The sequence below is a fragment of the Hemitrygon akajei genome, chromosome 8 (assembly GCF_048418815.1).
Source record: "Hemitrygon akajei chromosome 8, sHemAka1.3, whole genome shotgun sequence".
Lineage (NCBI taxonomy): Eukaryota > Metazoa > Chordata > Chondrichthyes > Myliobatiformes > Dasyatidae > Hemitrygon > Hemitrygon akajei.
Window position 1 is genome coordinate 85,775,038 of NC_133131.1, and position 18,933 is coordinate 85,793,970.

At 38.2% G+C, this 18,933-nt stretch overlaps 1 protein-coding gene across 3 annotated transcripts in view; it reads left to right on the forward strand.

Annotated features, from left to right (window-relative positions):
• Window positions 1-18,933, forward strand: part of crppa (CDP-L-ribitol pyrophosphorylase A) — a 297,164-nt gene that overhangs the window by 46,457 nt on the left and 231,774 nt on the right. For 2 of the 3 annotated variants that reach the window (XM_073054131.1, XM_073054132.1), the window contains exons 5-6: window positions 272-317; window positions 8,093-8,190. In XM_073054131.1, coding sequence (XP_072910232.1) covers window positions 272-317; window positions 8,093-8,190 — 144 coding nt within the window. Of the gene's footprint in view, window positions 1-271; window positions 318-8,092; window positions 8,191-17,394; window positions 17,879-18,933 lie in introns of those variants that run through there. The other variant, XM_073054133.1, reaches the window with a different exon arrangement.

Below are 18,933 nucleotides of genomic sequence, written 5' to 3' on the forward strand. Positions count from 1 at the left end.
TACATACCACATATTCTGTCGTTTTCCAACTTAGTCACCGCTTTGCACTTTGGTTGCTGGAAATGCACCCAAACTCAAACCATTTACTCTTATAGGACACTCATGTTCTTATGCTTTAGCTTGTGTTGTTTTTAACGGGTTCAGTGATGCCAGTTCCAGGATATAAACTGTATGTTCCATTAATGGAAGAAGTGACTTCAGACAATGATTACATTGCATATAGATTTTATTTTTCCTAAGTTGAACTTAATCAGATTTGTCTGTCTTTTAGGTGACGTACAAACGGGACCTCTATGCAGCTGAATCAATTGTCAAGGGTATGTGCTTATTTATATGTTGAATCAAATTGTTCCTGCAGCTTCATTGAACTAAATACGTCCTAGCTCAATTCATATAATCTCTGTACTCTGTGATGCCATTTTTCACTGAAATATATTGCAAAAGTAGGAATGATGCAATTTAAAATATTGGTTTCAAAATACAGGTTTTTAATTTCTCGTAAACAAAAATATATCTTCAAGTTTGTTTCACAAGACTAGTTGTAGCAAATTTACTTATTAATGTAGTGATAGCCAAGTAAAATCAGCTATATAAATTCTCACTGGACAGAAGTAACTGAAGTTTGTCTATATCACAACATTTTGCTGCTTCAGATTTTGGTGACATAGTTAATATAGTTTCTGTTAATGTACAGAAGATAAAAAAAAATAAATTCATTGATCAGTTGAGGCTGAAGTATCATGTAGAGAAGTGTAAAATATGCTCTAGCATTCAAAAAGGTCGACATACATTCCCGAATTAAAGAATGAACATTTTTTCTCAAATAGATTAAATTATTTGGTTACATCCATTATTCTCATTTTTGATATTATAAAATAAGCAAGAGGAAGTTGTGATTATATGAAAACCAATGAAGCAGTGTAGTTAATGCTGGATAAATAGTTGGTATCAGAATTATGGAAATCATCAAACTCTTTGTGGAAAGTTATAGGCATTGAACTGCTTGGATTACTCTATAATGTTTACGGGATAAGAAGCAGGCAAATACTGGTCTTACCCTTTACCAATTGGGAAGGAGGAAGCATATTTCCTAACTTTATCACAGGAAATTAAATATTTGGAATTATCAGCATTCTGGATGAATTAATGAAACCTACTTAATTGATCCAGGAGTCTTTTCATCTTTCCTTATGTACTTAATAATACCCAAACCAAGTCAGTTATATGAAAGAAAAACACTTCTTGAAGGCAAAGCTGGTGGAGGACGAAGCTGCTTAAACCGTTTAAACAGTTTAACAACAAATGTGCTTTTGTCTCACCCTATGTAGAAGGATCATTGTGTGTGCTACTGTAGAATCATTCATGTTTATCCACACTTTAAAAATATTCATATACAGCACTTAGATTTTGAACATTAGTAACATGTCCCTGTTTTCATAGGGATGAGAATAAAATAAAATAATTAATATAATTTTCTTCCTGCTGCATTAGTGTGGTTTGAATGTTGGTACAATATGCAACAGAGAGCTGTTGTTTTAAATTGTCTGCATAATTATGTAAATCACGCATGGTTGCAATACATTTGGTAGTCAGTAATTGCTCTATATGTCAGGACTTGTTAAAGCCACCAAAGTCCCGATAACAGGTCTTTGCTGTTGAAGTACAATTGTTCTTTGTTTGCTTCTGTTACTTACAATTCCATTCTTGGATTATTATGTGGCTTTTTGTTTTTAATCACAATGCAAAATGATGAGTCAAATAATTTTCCTTCAGAACATCTAAAGTATTCCCCATGAAACCTGAAAAAAGTTAGAAACATTATACTCATTTTTTGCAATGCCATTTACCAGCAATTCTTTTCTTAATTTGCAGTGAAATAAATCCTGATCACTTAAATGATTGTATGATTCAGTTCCATTGGTTGCTGATTTGAGCCAGGCTCGTGGAATGGGTTATTTACTTACAGGCAATAGATAACTAAAAAGACAATGGGTGACAAAGGCAGGAACAGAAATGATAGATCATGTTAACATAAAACCTAAACCATTAGAGTCATAGACCATTTATGCCTGCTGTTGCCATTTACGTGGAGTTATATAAACTTCACAGCACAGAATCAGACACGTTTGCTACATGTTTACCTGATCTTTTTCAATTAACATTTCAGCTTTGTACTTAGCATCCGCTGCTCTCATTCTTGCTTCAGCTCTGAATGGGCCAGTGCGGCAACTCTGCTAATCATGGTTTTGCATGAGTGTCGCAAAGACACAATCGATGCATCACTTTCTAACTTGACTTCCGGGGCTCGGCGACCGACATTGATGGGGTTGGAAGCTGATATTGTAGTGTATGGCATGCAGACGTGTCTCCAATCCAAGGTGAGGTCTTTGAAGATGAGTTATTTTTTCACTCTACTGCCCTTGCAGTGCATTGCATACAAAGCTGGGCAGGGAGTTAAACACCTTCTCAGAAATCACCTGAGCTGGAAGCTTTCTTCAGAGGTTTTAATGAGAAAACTTTGTGGAAGTTCAGTGAAACACATATTAGATTCAATGCAGTCCTGTCCAAAACATCAGCTGTGTTCTTTTCCATAGATGCTGCCTGGCCTGCTGAGTTCCTTCAGCATTTTGTGTGTGTGTGTTGCTTGGATCTCCAGCATCTGCAAATTTTTTCCTCTTTTGGCTGATTTTGTTGCTCGTTTCTCACATCTCTCTAATTTTTGCCCCTTCAACAACTTATCCAATTCCATTTAGAAAGTTCTTTTTGATTATACTATATGAGCATGTCCCCACAAATGCATTCCAAGCCTTCCCGATCAGAAGCCCAGGATGAACCATGAGCTTCATGGTTGAGAGCCAGATCAGAGGCATTCAAGTCTGGTAACTAAGAAAGTTACAAGAGGTCCAAGTACAATCTCAGGAAAGCCATCTCATGGGCAAAGTGGCAATTCCAGATAAAATTTGAATCAACGAAGGATGCTCCTCAGTTGTGGCAGGGCTTGAATACTATTAGCTCTTATAAAGTTAATTCAAGTGACCTAGGCAACAGCAGGACTTCACTTCCAGATTCAAACCATCACAAACTCCCATATCCCCCGATGATCCTGGGACTTCAGCCTCTGAAGTTGCCATGTGAGCAGCCTTCAGGAAAGTGAACCCACAGAAAGCATCCAGCCAGGATGGGGTACCTGGCCAAGTACTAAAGACCTGTGCTGATCAACTGACTAGTGTGCTCACTGAGATCTTTAACCTCTTGCTTCTGCAGTGTGTGGTACCCACCTGCTTCAAGCAGGCATCAATTTTACCAGTGCCCAAGAAGAGCTTGATGATCTGCCCCAATGACTGTCATCCAGTAACACTGACCTCCACAGTGATGAAATCCTGTCAGAGGTTGTTGATGAAGTCTATAAGCTCCTAGCTGAGAAGCTGGATCCGTTTCAGTTTGTTTATTGGAGTGACAGGTCCACTGCAGATGCCATCTCATAGGCTCTTCACTCAACCCTGGAATATCTGGACAGCAAAGATGCATACATCAGGATGTTCTTTATTGACTACAGCTCAACTTTTAACACTATCATTTCCTCAAAACTAATTAATAAGCTCCAAGATCTTGGCCTCAACACTTCCTTCTGCAATTGGATCCTGGATTTCCTCACTTGTAGACCCCAATCTATTCAGATTGGCAACAACATCTTCACAATCTTATCAGCACAGATGCATCACAGGGCTGTGTGCTTAGACCTTCTGCTCTACTTGCTTTACATTTAAAACTTTGTGGCTAAGCACAGCTCCAGTGCCATATACAAGTTTGCTGATGACATTATTGTGGTAGGCCAAATTAAAGGTGGTTCCGAGTCAGCATATAGATTGAAGATCTGGCTGAGTGGTGTCATTACAACATCTTCTTACTTAATGTCAGCAAGAATAAGGAGCCAGTTATAGACTTCAGGAGAGGGAAACTAGACGTCTATGAGTCAGTCCTCATTGGAGGATCAGAGGTGGAGAGGGTCAACAGCTTTTAAATTCCTAGGTGTCATTATTTTGGAGGGCTTGTCCTACGCACAGCACATAAGTGCAATTACGATGAAAGCATGGCAGTGCCTTTACTTCCTTAGGAGTTTGTGGAGATTCAGCTTGACATGTAAAACTTTGACAAACTTCTATAGATGTGTCGTGGAGAGTATATTGAATGACTCCATCACGGCCTGGTATGGAAACACCAATGCCTTTGAACTGAAAATCCACAAAAAGTAGTGGATATGGCCCAGTCCGTCATAAGTAAAGCCCTCCCAATCGTCGAGCACATCTACAGGAAAAAGAGTCGCAGGAAAGCAGCATTCATCAACAGGGACTCCCACCACCTAGGCCAGGCTCTCATCTCACTGCTGTTATCAGGAAGGAGGTACAGGAGCTTCAGGTTCAGGAACAGTTACTACACCTCAACCATCAGGCTCTTGAATCAAAGGAGATAACTTCACTTGTCCCATCATTGAAATGTTCCCCCAACCAATAGACTCATTTTTATCTTGTGTTCTTGATATTTATTGCCTATTTATTATTATTATGATTATTATTATTCCTTCTTTTGTATTTGCAGTTTGTTGTCCTGCCCTTTGGGTGAATGCTCTGGGTGGGTGGTCTTTAATTGATTCTGTTATGGTTATTATTCTATTGGTTTATTGAGCATGCCCACAAGAAAATGAATGTCAGGGTTGTATATAATGACATGTTAGTGAGTGAGTGAGGATTTTGTCTGTCAGGGTTGACCATGAATTTTGCGCCCTGGTCGTCAAGATGAGCAAGCCTGGGGAGTACAATATGGAGAGCAAGCTGTTGCCCATGTCACAAGCTTCCCCTCTCCACGCATCTGATGAACCCAAAGGAATGGTAGAAATCGGTACAATCTGGTAACAGTAGCATCCCTGGAGTTTCCAGTAAGTGCTGAACTCAATGTAGGAGTGCCTTAGGGACTCCAGCTCCACATTTTTCCCTTGAGGTTTACTCCTGAAGCCCTCCCCAGGAGTGGGTGTAGCCACTAGGCAGCAGAGGTTTGAGATCAGAGTTTTCCTTCTAGATGAGCTGCATCCACTGCAGCTGCTGAATCCCATCGGCCTGCAGCGACTGGTTTTAATCATCCCAAACCCGCCTTTGGCCTTTCTGCTGTCAGTAGAAATGGTTCCGCCAGACTTAGTAGCTAAGCCATGCGTGAAGGCCAGGAGCTGGACTTGGTTGTCAGAGGCTATTTGAGATGCACGCCATTGGGAGCATTTAATAGGTAGTGGGAACTTTTCCCATTACCACACTGGCTATAACAACCTTAAGGAACATGTATGTACCTTGATCATAAAATTTACTTAGAACTTTTAACCACATTAGGCATTGTGTTCCAGAGCCTCACCGCCATTTTGTTTTAAAGGAATTTTCATTTCATTCCTTAATCTTGAAACATAAATCTGCGTTGTCAAATTAACAACCCTTCAGGACTCTGTCTAAGCACTGGTTTTTAAAAGCATCTTATATCTTTAAGTCTTCTCTGCTTTGCAGGGAGTTTTCTGATCCTGTGATTAGTAACTACTGTGTTTGTCATCCTTATGGTTGATTCTCCCTGTTCCTATCTAGCAGTTCATTAGCAGTGAGTCATCTTTCTACCCATGTCAATGCATGTCATCTATATTGACTACAAGGTGGTCAAGCTTGGTTATTTCTTTCTTCTCAGCCCTAGACCAGTTACAGAAAGCTAGTTACCACTCTTGTATCACATATAGCAAGAAACAGACCATCAGTTCATTACGAAGGGTCTCGGCCCGAAACGTCGACATCGCTTCTCCCTATAGATGCTGCCTAGCCTGCTGTGTTCTACCAGCATTTTGTGTGTGTTGTTGTTTGAATTTCCAGCATCTGCAGATTTCCTCGTGTTTGCCATCAGTTCATTGTTCCCACTGACCAATAATCATGTAATTACAGTTATCCTATTTTACCTCTCACGTTCTCAACAATTCTACCACTCGCCTACATACTAGGACAAATTAGAGGCCAACCTGGATATGGATGTGAGAAAAAACCGGAGCACCTGGAGAAAACACACAATCTCTTAGGGAAAGCATGCAGCTTCACACAGCATTCTAAGTCACAGTTGAATGCTTCTGATCAAGATGGCACTAATGTACAATGTTCCCTTGGTTGACATCCTCCAGATAATCCACGGAAGTGTCTGTTTTACTTTTTTACATCTGTTTTTCATTTTAAATGTGTTTCTGGAGCTGTTAGTACCTGCGATTTAATCTAGGGATCAATTGAGTGATCTAGAACTTCGCTGTCTTCAAGATTCTGGGAAGGGAGCATGCACTCAGACCACCTTGAGGTGAAGAAACTTTGGGATGGGGCGCAAGCCAGTGTTTGACTCCATCTCGCCGATTAAAGAATAGAGGAAGATTGAGACATTGAGGCGAATGCAGAAGGCAATTGAGAGTTCAGCGCCGATTGCCTGCCTTTTGATTGCTGCCAAAGAAGGAATCTGTGAGTGGCCTGTTGCTGTGTGGCTTGCTGTGGCAGGCTCTTGGGTGGTGTCCCTTTTTTGATGAGGAAGGAGGATGTTACCATGGTTCTGCTTTATGGAATGGACTGTGTTGCATTGTTAGTGTTTTTGTGCTGCGGAGTGGGGTTCGGGAGTGGATGATTGGGATACTTTTTTTTTGTGCCAGGGTTTCATGTTTCTCTCTGAACGACTTTCATGTTGAAGCTTTGTTTTGTGGTTATTCAGAGAAGACAAATCTCAGAGTTGCATATGGATATTTTGTTTGCTATCTTTGAATCTGGGTCACTGCAGGTATGAGGCAGCATCTCCTTCAGCTGTCTTACTGTGCCACCTCATTTACCCAGCACTGGGATTGAACCAGGGATCCTCTGTTTTTTTGGGGCTTAATTGCATATTTGGTGGTGCATTTGTTAATTGAGCTACTGGAACAGGGTGGCTGTCATAAGAAACTAAGCTTATACGTTAAAAGTTATAATCAACGGAGCAGGGTTATTTTTATAATGGAACAGAATGGAATGGACAGTCGCAATTTTTCTACAAAAACTGCCCTGTAGTTGCATTTGATTTTTAAAGAACAGCAATAGTCTAGTTCTTTTCAGAGAAGACTATATTGGTGTCTTGGTCTTCAGTATTAATGTGAAACTACATTTCCTAAGGCTTCAAGGAGTGAAGCAGCCAGTGTATAGTTTAAAATTACATATGAGCAAAGAAGTCAAAATGCAGATACAGCAGAAATGGTGAAAGGTAAGTAAATTAAGTCCTCCATACCTGTGTTACAACTGGGATTAAACAAAAGAAGTTGTCTGCCAACAAAAGCTGTTAAAGAAATATTATTTGTGGATGTGGTCCTTGATGCCCTATTTGCTCACGTTGTATGCTGCATTTCAATTGAGGTCAACCTAAGGGTAAAGGAGCTATGATCATAGCTCAGTGTTAATCAATGAAGCATGCTTAGGAATGAAAATATTTAGCTTTTTACCCTAAAAAGAATGTAATAAAATGAAACTCTGCAAATCAGCCCTTCATTAGAATGAAATAGAGCTTATCCAGTGAAAGGTTTTGTACATGTTTGAGTATATTATGTTAGAAGTAATAAAAAAATCCTGAATTGAATATGTAAACAAATTCTAATGCTCAGATGGGTAAAGACTTCTTGATGTTTTTGTTAACCTTTTATGTCTTTTATTCATGCTTCTGTATTGAAGCCCCAGTCTGAATGCATGTATGGAAAAACTCAAATCCAATCATGCCACATGAATACAGCATTCTCTATCAATGTACTTAGTAAACTTCGACAACTCTGTTTTGTCACTTTGCTCTTCACACATCATGACAAAATGCAGAATGAATTCTTGAAATGCAATGGTATCGTGCACTCATGCCGGTAACTGCAGCGTGGTGCTCTATTTTCAATTGCTGCCTCACAATGTAATGTAGATCAGAAATCTGCTTTCAGGCTGTTTTCCCAAAGTGGATGAAAATGAAGGGGAAAGTTCCTTTATGAGTGAAGAATAAGCCATTTAGATAAAACAGATAAATTTGTTTTTTCTTTATATAGAAAATCTTTCCAAGAGTGTTTGTATCATCACTGCAACACAAGAAGAACCAATTCAATTAGGCATTTTGCTACAAGAGGTCTTACAACTGGTGATGAAGGTCAGTCAAATGTAATATTTGGGAAACATTGTGGCATAAAATTACTTCTTGCATATTTATCACATTGCAGAATTCCAGTGAAACAGAACATTATGGTAACTCCATGATCCATTGCAAATATCAAAGGCAAACTGACTACTGGTGGAATACACGATTTCCATGTGGACCACTTCTATGTACACTCAGCATGTGTTACTTCAATATTGTAATGTAAAAACAAGCTTCTTGTGGGTTCCGGTATAGAATCATAACAGTCTATTTGTTTAGTCTAACGCACAAAGTGCTGGAGAAACTCAGCAGGTCAGGCAGCATCCATGGAGAGGAATAAACACTGATGAAGGGTCTTGGCCCTGAAACATCATCTGTTTATCCGTCTCCATGGATGCTGCCTGACCTCATGTGTTCCTCCTGCATTTTGCAGGTTACTCTATATTTCCAGCATCTGCAGAGTTGTGTGTGTTAACAACTATTTGTTTAGGATGTTTTAAGCATTTCTAGCTCTAGCTGATGACTTTGCTGCTTTGGTTGAGTGTTGCTAAATGCTATTCATCGTGTTCTATAGAAATATGTAACATTGGAGAGAATTTTTGATGCCTAGGAGGGTTTATTCCTTTGCTCTACCATGACCCATTTCTTCTTGCAGTTGCAGCTGTTGCCATATTGAGCAATGGCTCTCAGCCTATAGCGGTACAACACATGCACATAGCCTCATGTGTCAGATTCTCAGAATAGCACCTCCTCAGTTCAAGACCACAGCTTTAGACCGTCTGGCACATAAAAGTGACATGTAATTAATGAGGAAAATACTGAAGTGGCCGTTATTACAAGAATGAGAAAGTCTTACTAAAATTGTATGGGGATTTGGTTACACTTTATTCTGACAGAACAAATAATTGTGATTGCCATTTTTAAGGGAATTATTGTCTCGAAGTTGGATTTTACCCTTTTACTGATGGGTTCAGCAAAACAATGATGGATAATACTCAGAATGATGCTGTAAAACAGCATCTTCTTCTCAATTAGCCACTATTTAGAAAAAATGAACTGCCAGCCCACAAAGGCAGACTCTGCAGCTATGCACTAGCAGCACTATATCTGGCATAGAACATGGGACCAAGAACAGTAGAGCACAGTACGTGTACCCTTCTGCCCACAGTGCTATGCCAAACGTTAGACTTGCTCTTGACATCCATCTATCCCTTTCCATGAGACCATAAGACATAGGAGCAGAATTAGGCCATTTCGCCCATTGAGTCTGGTCTGCCATTCAATCATGGCTGATCCTTTATTCCCCTCCTCAGTCCCACTTCCTTTGAAGCCATGTCCAGTCAAGAACCTACCAAGCTCTGCCTTAAATACACTCAATGACCTGGCCTCCACAGCTGCCTGTGGTAATAAATTCCACAATTCACCACACTCGGACTAAAGAAATGTTTCTGTGTTTCTGTTTTAAATGGATGTCCTTCTATCCTGAAGCTGTGCCCTCTTGTCGTAGACTCCCCCATCATGGGAAACATCCTTTCCACATCTAATCTGTCTCAGCCTTTCAACATTCGAAAGGTTTCAATGAGATCCCCCCCCCCCCATCTGTCTAAATTTCGAAAAATACAGACCCAGAGCTATCAAACGATCCTCATATGATAACTTTTCATTTCCAGAATTATCCAGGTTCAGAATTATGATCCTCCTGTGAACTCATTGTAATGCCAGCACATCTTCTCTTAGATGAGGAGCCCAGCTCTTCACAATACTCAAGTTGAGGCCTCACCACTACCTGATAAAAGGATATATAAAGGATATATAAAAAATAGATACAAAAAGTTAAGTCTCCCAAAATCATACATGATACAAATATAACGTGTACAAGACAAGAAAAGTAGGTATAACAATATGAAAAAAAACAAAAAGAAAAAAATTATACCCAAACAAAACTAAAAAATAAACTACTCTAACAAGCTAACCACTAACTAAAAAAAAGAGAAAGAAAAGAAACATGGATTGTTTATAATATCTGAGAAAAGAAAAAGAATCATGTGTCATCAACTCCGATCCTCGCTACATGTATATAATCGGAAGCAGAAAGAAATAGGTTGGAAAAAGGTCAAATTACATCATGTGAAAATATTGAATAAATGGCCTCCAAGTCTTTTCAAATTTAATAGAAGGATCAAATATGACGCTTCTAATTTTTTTTCCAAATTTAAACATAACATAGTTTGAGAAAACCAATGAAATGTGGTAGGGGGATTAATCTCTTTCCAATTTAACAAAATAGATCTTTTAGCCATTAATGTAAGAAATGCAATCATCCGATAAGCAGAAGGAGATAAATGAATTGACTCTATCATTGGTAAACCAAAAATTGCGATGATAGGGTGAGGTTGTAAATCAATAGTCAATACTGTAGAAATAATATCGAAGATATCTTTCCAATATTTTTTCAAAGACGGACATGATCAAAACATATGAGTTAGAGAGGCTGTCTCAGAATGACATCTGTCACACATAGGATTTATGTGGGAATAAAAACGAGCTAATTTATCCTTGGACATATGAGCCCTGTGCACAACTTTAAACTCTATCATTGAATGTTTGGAACATATAGAGGATGAATTGACTAATTGAAGAATTTTTCCCATTTCTCAATAGGAATAGTAAACTTAAGTTCCCTTTCCCAATCATTCTGAATTTTTTTAAGAAACCGTATTTTCATAATTATATTGTAAACATTTGCTATTACACCTTTCTGAAAAGGATTTAATTCCAAAATTTTCTCCAAAATACCCATAGAATTCAGATTTGGAAATGTAGGAAGTACAGTGTTTAAAAGTTCTTAATCTGTAAATATCGAAAAAATGGGATCTGGGCAAATTATATTTATTGGATTATTGTTCAAAAGACATGAAACAGTTATCCAAAAATAAATCGGAAAAACCTAGTATACCTTTAGTCTTCCCAGCTAAATAGGCTTGTTCCATAAGAGGGATGTAAAAAATAAATTAGATATAATAGGAATTGCTAAAACAAATTGATTCAACCCAAAGAATTTCGCAAATTGAAACCATATGTGTAGAGCGTATTTAACTATCAGATTGTCAGTTTGTTTATGCACTTCAGAAAAAGCAAAGGGAAGAAAAGTCCCTAAAATAGAACCCAATGAAAACCCTTGTACAGATTTGGTTTCCAAATTTACCCAATGAGGACTAAAAGATAAATCCAAATCCCATAACCAACATTTCAAATATCGGATATTAATTGCCCAATAATAAAATCTAAAATTCGGCAATGCCAGTCCACCTTCCTTCTTAGACTTCTGTAAATATCTTTTACCTAACCTAGGATTTTTATTCTGCCATATATATGAAGAAATTTTTGAATCAACATTATCAAAAAAGGATTTCGGAATAAAGATTTGTACCGCTTGAAATATATATAAAAATTTAGGTAAAATAATCATCTTAATAGCATTGATCCGACCTATTAGTGACAGAGACAGTGGTGACCATTTAGTAAACAAATGTTTAATCTGATCAATTAAAGGTAAGAAATTAGCCTTAAATAAATCCTTATTTTTTTTTGTAATTTTAACCCCTAAGTATATAAAGTGATCAGTAACTAATCTAAAAGGTAAATTTCCATAAATTGGAACCTGCATATTTAGGGGAAACAGTTCACTCTTATTAAGGTTCAATTTGTAACCAGAAAAATTACTAAACTGAGCCAACAGTGATATAACTGCAGGAATGGATTTCTCAGGATTAGAAATATATAATAACAAATCGTTTGCATATAATGATAACTTATGTATATCCATCCCACGAGTAATGCCAAAAATGTTAGATGATCCTCTAATAGCAATTGCTAACGGTTCCAGGGCAATATCGACTAAATATGGACTAAGAGGACAACCTTGCCTGGTACCCCGAAATAAGCGAAAAAAGGGAGATCTTTGGTAATTAGTAAGAACCGAGGATACTGGAGTGTGATATATCGATTTAATCCAAGATATAAGTGTCGGACTGAAGTTAAATTTTTCCAGTACAGTTAATAAATATGGCCATTCAACTCTATCAAATGCCTTCTCAGCATCTAATGAAATGCCACATTCTGGGGTGCTATGTGAAGGAGTATAAACAATATTCATTAATCTCCTAATATTAAAAAATGAATAACGGTTTTTAATAAATCCAGTTTGGTCCTCAGAGATAATTTGAGGTAATACCTTCTCCAACCTGGTCGTCAGTATCTTGGAAAAGATCTTAGAATCTACATTCAACAGGGATATCGGTTTATAGGATGCACAATCAGTAAGATCTTTATTTTTTTTAATTAAAGAAATAGAAGCTCTATAAAAAACCCTACATAACCAAGGAGAAGAGTAGAAGAAAAAAACTTGAAAAATTCAACTGTATACCCATCTGGACCTGGTGCTTTTCCAGAATTCATTGAGGAAATGACAACTTTTATTTCTGCATCTGTAATAGGAGTTTCTAATATTAAACGTTCTTCAGATGATAGTTTCGGAAAATTCAATTTCCCTAAAAAATCATACATGGTATTGAGATCATGAGGAAATTCAGAGTGATACGGAGAAGTATAAAAATCTTGAAAAGATTTGTTTATCTCATCATGATTAACTGTCAAATCACCATTCTGTTTACAAATCTTAATAATTTGACGTTTAACCGAAGCAGTCTTCAGTTGGTTAGCTAACAATTTGCCCAATTTATCAGTGTATATAAAATTCACTTCTAGTTTTCATTAATTGATTTTCAATTGAGGATGTAAGTAATAAGCTGTGTTCCATTTGAAGCTCCATTGTTTGTTTATAGAGCTCCTCACTAGGAGCGATAGAATATTTCTTATCAATTTCTTTGATCTAATCAACCAATAAGAGTTTCATTCTTAATACGTTTTTTCAAACCAACAGAATAGGAAATAATCTATCCATGTATATATGCTTTAAAAGTGTCCCGAAGTGTTTCGCAGGAAATTTCTTCTGTGGTATTAGTTGAAAAGAAGAAATCAATCTGTTCCTTCACAAATTTAATGAAATCCTGATCTTGAAGCAAAGTAGAATCAAATCGCCATTGTTTAATACTAGGAGCTATTAATTTAATATTGTCTATTAATTTAATAGAAAGTTTCATTGGAGCATGATCAGAGATGGCTATAATGTCATAATTACAACCAATTACAGATGGAATAAAACGAGAGTCAATAAAAAGTAGTCAATTCTTGAGTAAGAATGATAAACATGTGAGAAAAATGAAAACTCTTTGTCCTTAGGGTGTAGCAATCTCCAAATATCCAAAATTCCAGAATCAGTCAAAAAAGAGTTGATAAAAGCAGCCGACTTATTTGGTAAAATCTGAGTGGATATAGATCTATCCAGCAAAGGATTTAAACAACAATTAAAGTCACCACCCATTATTAACATATATTCATTTAGATCAGGTAAAGAAGTAAATAAAGACTTAAAGAATTCAGGATAGTCCACATTTGGAGCATAAGCATTAACCATAGCAACCTTGTTATTAAAAAGTAACCCAGTAATTAACAAAAATCTATCATTCGGATCCGAAATAATATCATGTTGAATAAATGTGATAGAGGAGTCAATAAAAATTGAAACTCCTTTTACTTTGGCATTTGAGTTCGAATGGTACTGTTGACCCTTCCAAAACCTAAAAAAAGTTGATTCTCCTCTTTCCTCACGAGTTTCTTGTGCAAAAATAATATGCGCGTTCAGTCTTTGGAATACTTTAAAAATCTTTTTCCGTTTAATCGGATGGCTTAAACCATTAGTATTCCAAGAGACAAAATTAATAGTCTGAGCCATATTTCCTAGTCTATTTATATTTTGGTATATAAAAAGTTAACCAAAGTATGAACTCATGAACCTGGAAGAGGAACAAAAATACAGGGAGGAACCAGAAGTGACGGCACAGCGGACATTTTAGTAGTTTTAAATCAGCATAGATGGAAAAAACTAGAAAAACGAATAAAAAAACTAATAGAAAAGACCCCCTGCCCTCCACCCACGAAGACCCCAACCTGAGCCTGAAGAAGGCCAGAAAAAGGAAGAATAACACTAAATCTATCCCCATGTCTCCAGAAGGCACTTGGAATATATAAGATAAAAAGAGAAAGAACCATGCAAAATCCCAAAAAAAAATTAAACACTATACTAAAACAGACTTCTTAATATAGCTTCTAAAAAGCGAAGAGAATGTAATCAGCGGTACATATTATAAATCGGGTAAACACATGAGCAGTTAAAAATAAGGTTATAATAAAAAAAAAGCATTATGGGAAGAAGAAGACAAAAAAAGATGTCGAGGTAAAAAAAACAAAGGGTGTTCTTAAAAAAAGGAAAACAGACCACCATCTTAAATAAACGAAAAATGAGGAAAACGAGTGATGCACCATCAATAACTCACTCTGAGACGTAAAAGCGAGGTATCGGCTTTTATTGACTGGAAGAAGGAACAAGCAGTGAGTGACTATACTACACCATACTACATCCTGGAGACTGAGCCCGGGCTCAGACCTCAATTGCCTTTATACAGGGGTCTGTGGGAGGAGCCACAGGAGCAGTCATCGGGGGCGTGTCCAGACAGGTATATGTAGTTCACCACAACGAGATATATATCTAAAACAATGAAAAATTCACCGTCAAATCACTAATAATAATGTCGAGAAAAATAAAATAAAATGGTTAAAATAAGTAAATTAAAAAGGTTAATACATCAGTGAAGAAAAACTTTAATTGAAATATAAAATATTAAATGAACCTACACTAATAACCAGAAACAAAAATCTTAAACTTATAAAGATCAGACTTCATAAGATGATTATGGACTTTAAAAGAATACGAACGATCAGAGCCGGTACTGCGAAAGCCATACATTTATTAGAGGCGAGAGTCCGAAGCACTAGGATAATGCTCATCCAGGAAACTTCGAGCTTCAGATGTAGAAAGAAAATTATGCCGTGGTGCATCTGGAGACAAGATTCTAAGTCTCGCAGGGTATAAAAGCGCTGGTTTAAGCTTTTTCTCGTAACATTCCGACATCAGAGATTTAAAAGCGAGCCATGCCTTCATCACTTATGGACTGTATGTAATCTTCCACAAGACGGAAATGATAATCTTAAAAATTAATCATACTTAGGTGACGAGCGGTGAGAATAAGATGCTCTTTAACATGAACATAGTGAAATCAAACAATTACAGCTGGTAGTTTAGATGAAGAAATCAGTGATCGGCACATTGATCTGTGGGCACATTCCAGTAATGGAGGGTTCTCTGGGAATTCAGAGGGAAATGCATCCTTTAAAAGTTGAGTGAAAAACTTCGAGGGTTCCCCTTGTTCGATGCCTTCAGGGAGACCAAGTATATGCAAGTTCTGTCTTCTAGATCGATTTTCAAAATCGATGCTCTTAGCTTTAAGTGCTCCCAGCTGTTTAATCATCGAGGATAATTTCTGTTCCAAATTCTCAATTTTCCAATCTCTCTTCCGAGCATTCTCTTGAAGACTTGCGATTAACGTTTGATGCTGTTTAACTTTATGACCAGTCATTTCCAGAGAGTCCTGGAAGGACTTTAAATCTTCTTTAAAACTTTGTCGTTGTTCATCAAATTTTTCATTTAAAAGCTCCAGCAACATATCGTAAGTCAATTCTAGTACGCTTGGGTTCAGGCTTTTTCTTTCCGTTGCCATTGGAATCTTTCCCAGTCTCTCACCCTTGAGATCTTAAAGCCATTTCTGTACTCATTTCTTCAAGTTTCACAGTGCAATCTCAAAGATAATTCCAAAGTAATAAAAAATCTTCTAGTGTAGGTAAAAATAGGTTAAATAAGGCTGATCATGTAACAAAAGTAAAGGTAATGGAGCGAATCCAAAACTGATCTCACTCCATGATCACCTGCTGGTGACCTTGCCATTGCTACTTCGCTGTCATCCCTGCCAGCATCTCCTTCCAATTTACTTTGGCCAACTTCTCTCTCATACCACAGACATCTCCTTTACTCCACTGAACTACTGCTATGTCAGACTTTACTTTCTTCCTATCAAATTGAACTCAATAATATTGTGATCACTGTCTCCCAAGGTTTCTTTTACCTTAAACTCCCTAATCGCCTCTGATTCATTACAAAACACCCAATCCAGTATAGCTGTTCCCCTAGTAGGCTCAATGCCAAACTGCTCTCAAAAGCCATCTTGTAGGCATTCAACAAACTCCCTCTCTTAAGATCCATTACCAACCTGATTTTCCCCAATCAACATGCCTGCTGAAATCTCCCATGTCATGCTCTTCTGAGACACCTTTTTAAATTCATGTTGTAATCTGTGGTCCACATCCCCGCTACAGTTGGGAGACCTGTATGTAACTGTCATCAGAGTCCTTTTACCCTTGCAGTTTCTGAACTCAACCTGCAATGATTCAACTTCTTCTGATCCTGTCACATCTTTCTAATGATTTGATGCCATTCTTTACCAGGATAGCTATGCCACCCCATCTCTGTACCTTCCTATCCCTCTGATACAATGTGTAGCCTTGGACATTCAGCTCCCAACTATAGCCATCCTTCAGTCATGACTCAGCAATGGCCACGACATCATGCTTGACAATCTGTAATAGTGCAACAAGATCAACCACCTGATTTCTTATACTTTGTGCATTGAGATACAACATTTTGAGTATTCTATTTGCTACCCTTTTTGATTCTGCATCCCTAATGCACCAATACTCACCCTGCTGGCTGTAATTTTTTCTTATCATTTGCCAGCCCTTCCTGACAGTCTGCCTGCATGCTTTCTTTGCCTTTTTACCATTTGTCCAATCCAGAGTCCCTTCACTCGGTTCTCCCCCCTCCCCCCACCAGATTAGTTTAAATCCTCCCCAACAGCTCCAACAAACATGCCAGTGTGAATCTTGGTCCCCCTTGGGTTCAGATGCAACCTGTTACTTTTGTACAGGTCATACCTCCCCCAGAAAAGATCCCAATGATCCAAGAACCTCGAGCCCTGCCCCCTGCAGCAGCTTCTCAGCGACAGATTAATCTGCTGTCACTGGCACGTAGCACAGGCAGCAATCCAGAAATTACTACCCTGCTTCTCAGTTTTCTACCTAGCTAGCTAAATTCTATTAGCTGAAGAAATTTGGCCTGTCCCCTAAAACTCTCACTAATTTTTATAGGTGCACCGTAGAAAGCATTCTTCTAGGGTGCATCACAACGTGGTATGGAAGTTGTCCTGTCCAAGACCGGAAGAAGCTGCAGAAGATCGTGAACCTAGCCCAGCACATCACACAAATCAATCTTCCATCTTTGGACTCACTTTACACCACACGCTGTCGGAGCAGTGCTGCCAGGATAATCGAGGACAAGACCCACCCAGCCAACACACTTTTTGTCCCACTTCCCTTCGGGAAAAGGTTCAGGAGCATGAAGATACGTACGGCCAGATTTGGGAACAGCTTCTTTCCAAATGTGACAGACTGCTGAACTGATCCTGACCCAGATCTGGGCCGTACCTTCCAAATATCTGGACCTGACTTGCACTACCGTACTTTCCCTTTTCTATTTTCTAATTATGATTTATAATTTAAATTTTTATTATATTTACTTTGATTTGTATTTCAGGGAGCGCGAAGCGCAGAAACAAATATCACTGTGATAATTGTACACTCTAGTATCAATTGTTTGGTGACAATAAAGTATTTGTATTGTATTGTAAGTTCTCTTTTCAGGATCTCTTTGCTTTTCCTTCCCATGTCATTGGTAGCAAATATGTACCAGGACATCTTATACATCTCTATCAAGATGCCCCTCAGCCTCCTGTGCGCCGGTGAGAAAAGCCTTGGCTTGCTCAATCTTTCTTCACAAGACATGTTCTCTAATCTAAGCAGCATTGTGGTAAATCTCCTCTGCACCCTCTAATGCTTCTTCATCCTTCCTTCAATAAGGCAATCCTTACTCTAAATCCTAAACAATACACCTATTGTGGCCTAACCAGTTTGAAAGCAATATTACTGTCGGGCTCTCATTATCTTCCCTACCTACGATGAAGGCTAACATACCATACACCTTCTTAAACATCTATCAACATGTGCAGCAGCTGTGGGGGTTCTATGGACCTGGACCCCAAGATCCCCTTCTTCCTCCACTCTGCTATGAATCCTGCCATTTCCCAAGTATTCTGCCTTCACATTAGAACTTCTAAGGTGTCACTTCACACTTTTCCAGATTATACTTCATTTACCACATAGCCTAGCTCTGCATCTTGTTTACATCCCGTTGTAACTCGCAACAATGTTCTACATTATCCAAAACACCAGTGACCTCATGTGGTCTGCAAACTTATTGAACCGCCCATCCACTGCGTCATCCAAATCATTTACATATAAAAAAAATCACAAAGAACAGGGGTTCCAGAATAGATCCATGTGGAACACCGCTAGTCACCAGGCTCTAGATAAATATCTACAACTATCCTCTGCCTTCTGTAAATAAGTGGTATACTTATTATTGAGGAGAATGGCTACAGGGGTACTCTGCGCTGTTGGCCTATTTGCTTTCCCTCTCTTGCTACCTTCCTTCTGCAACAGGAGTGACTACTTCCCTGGAGCTCCTATCTATCACTTTCTCTTTCTCCTGTATTATCTTCTGAATGTCATCCAGCTGCACTGCTAGTTCCCTGACACTGTTCGTAATGAGCTGCAGCTGGATGCACCTCA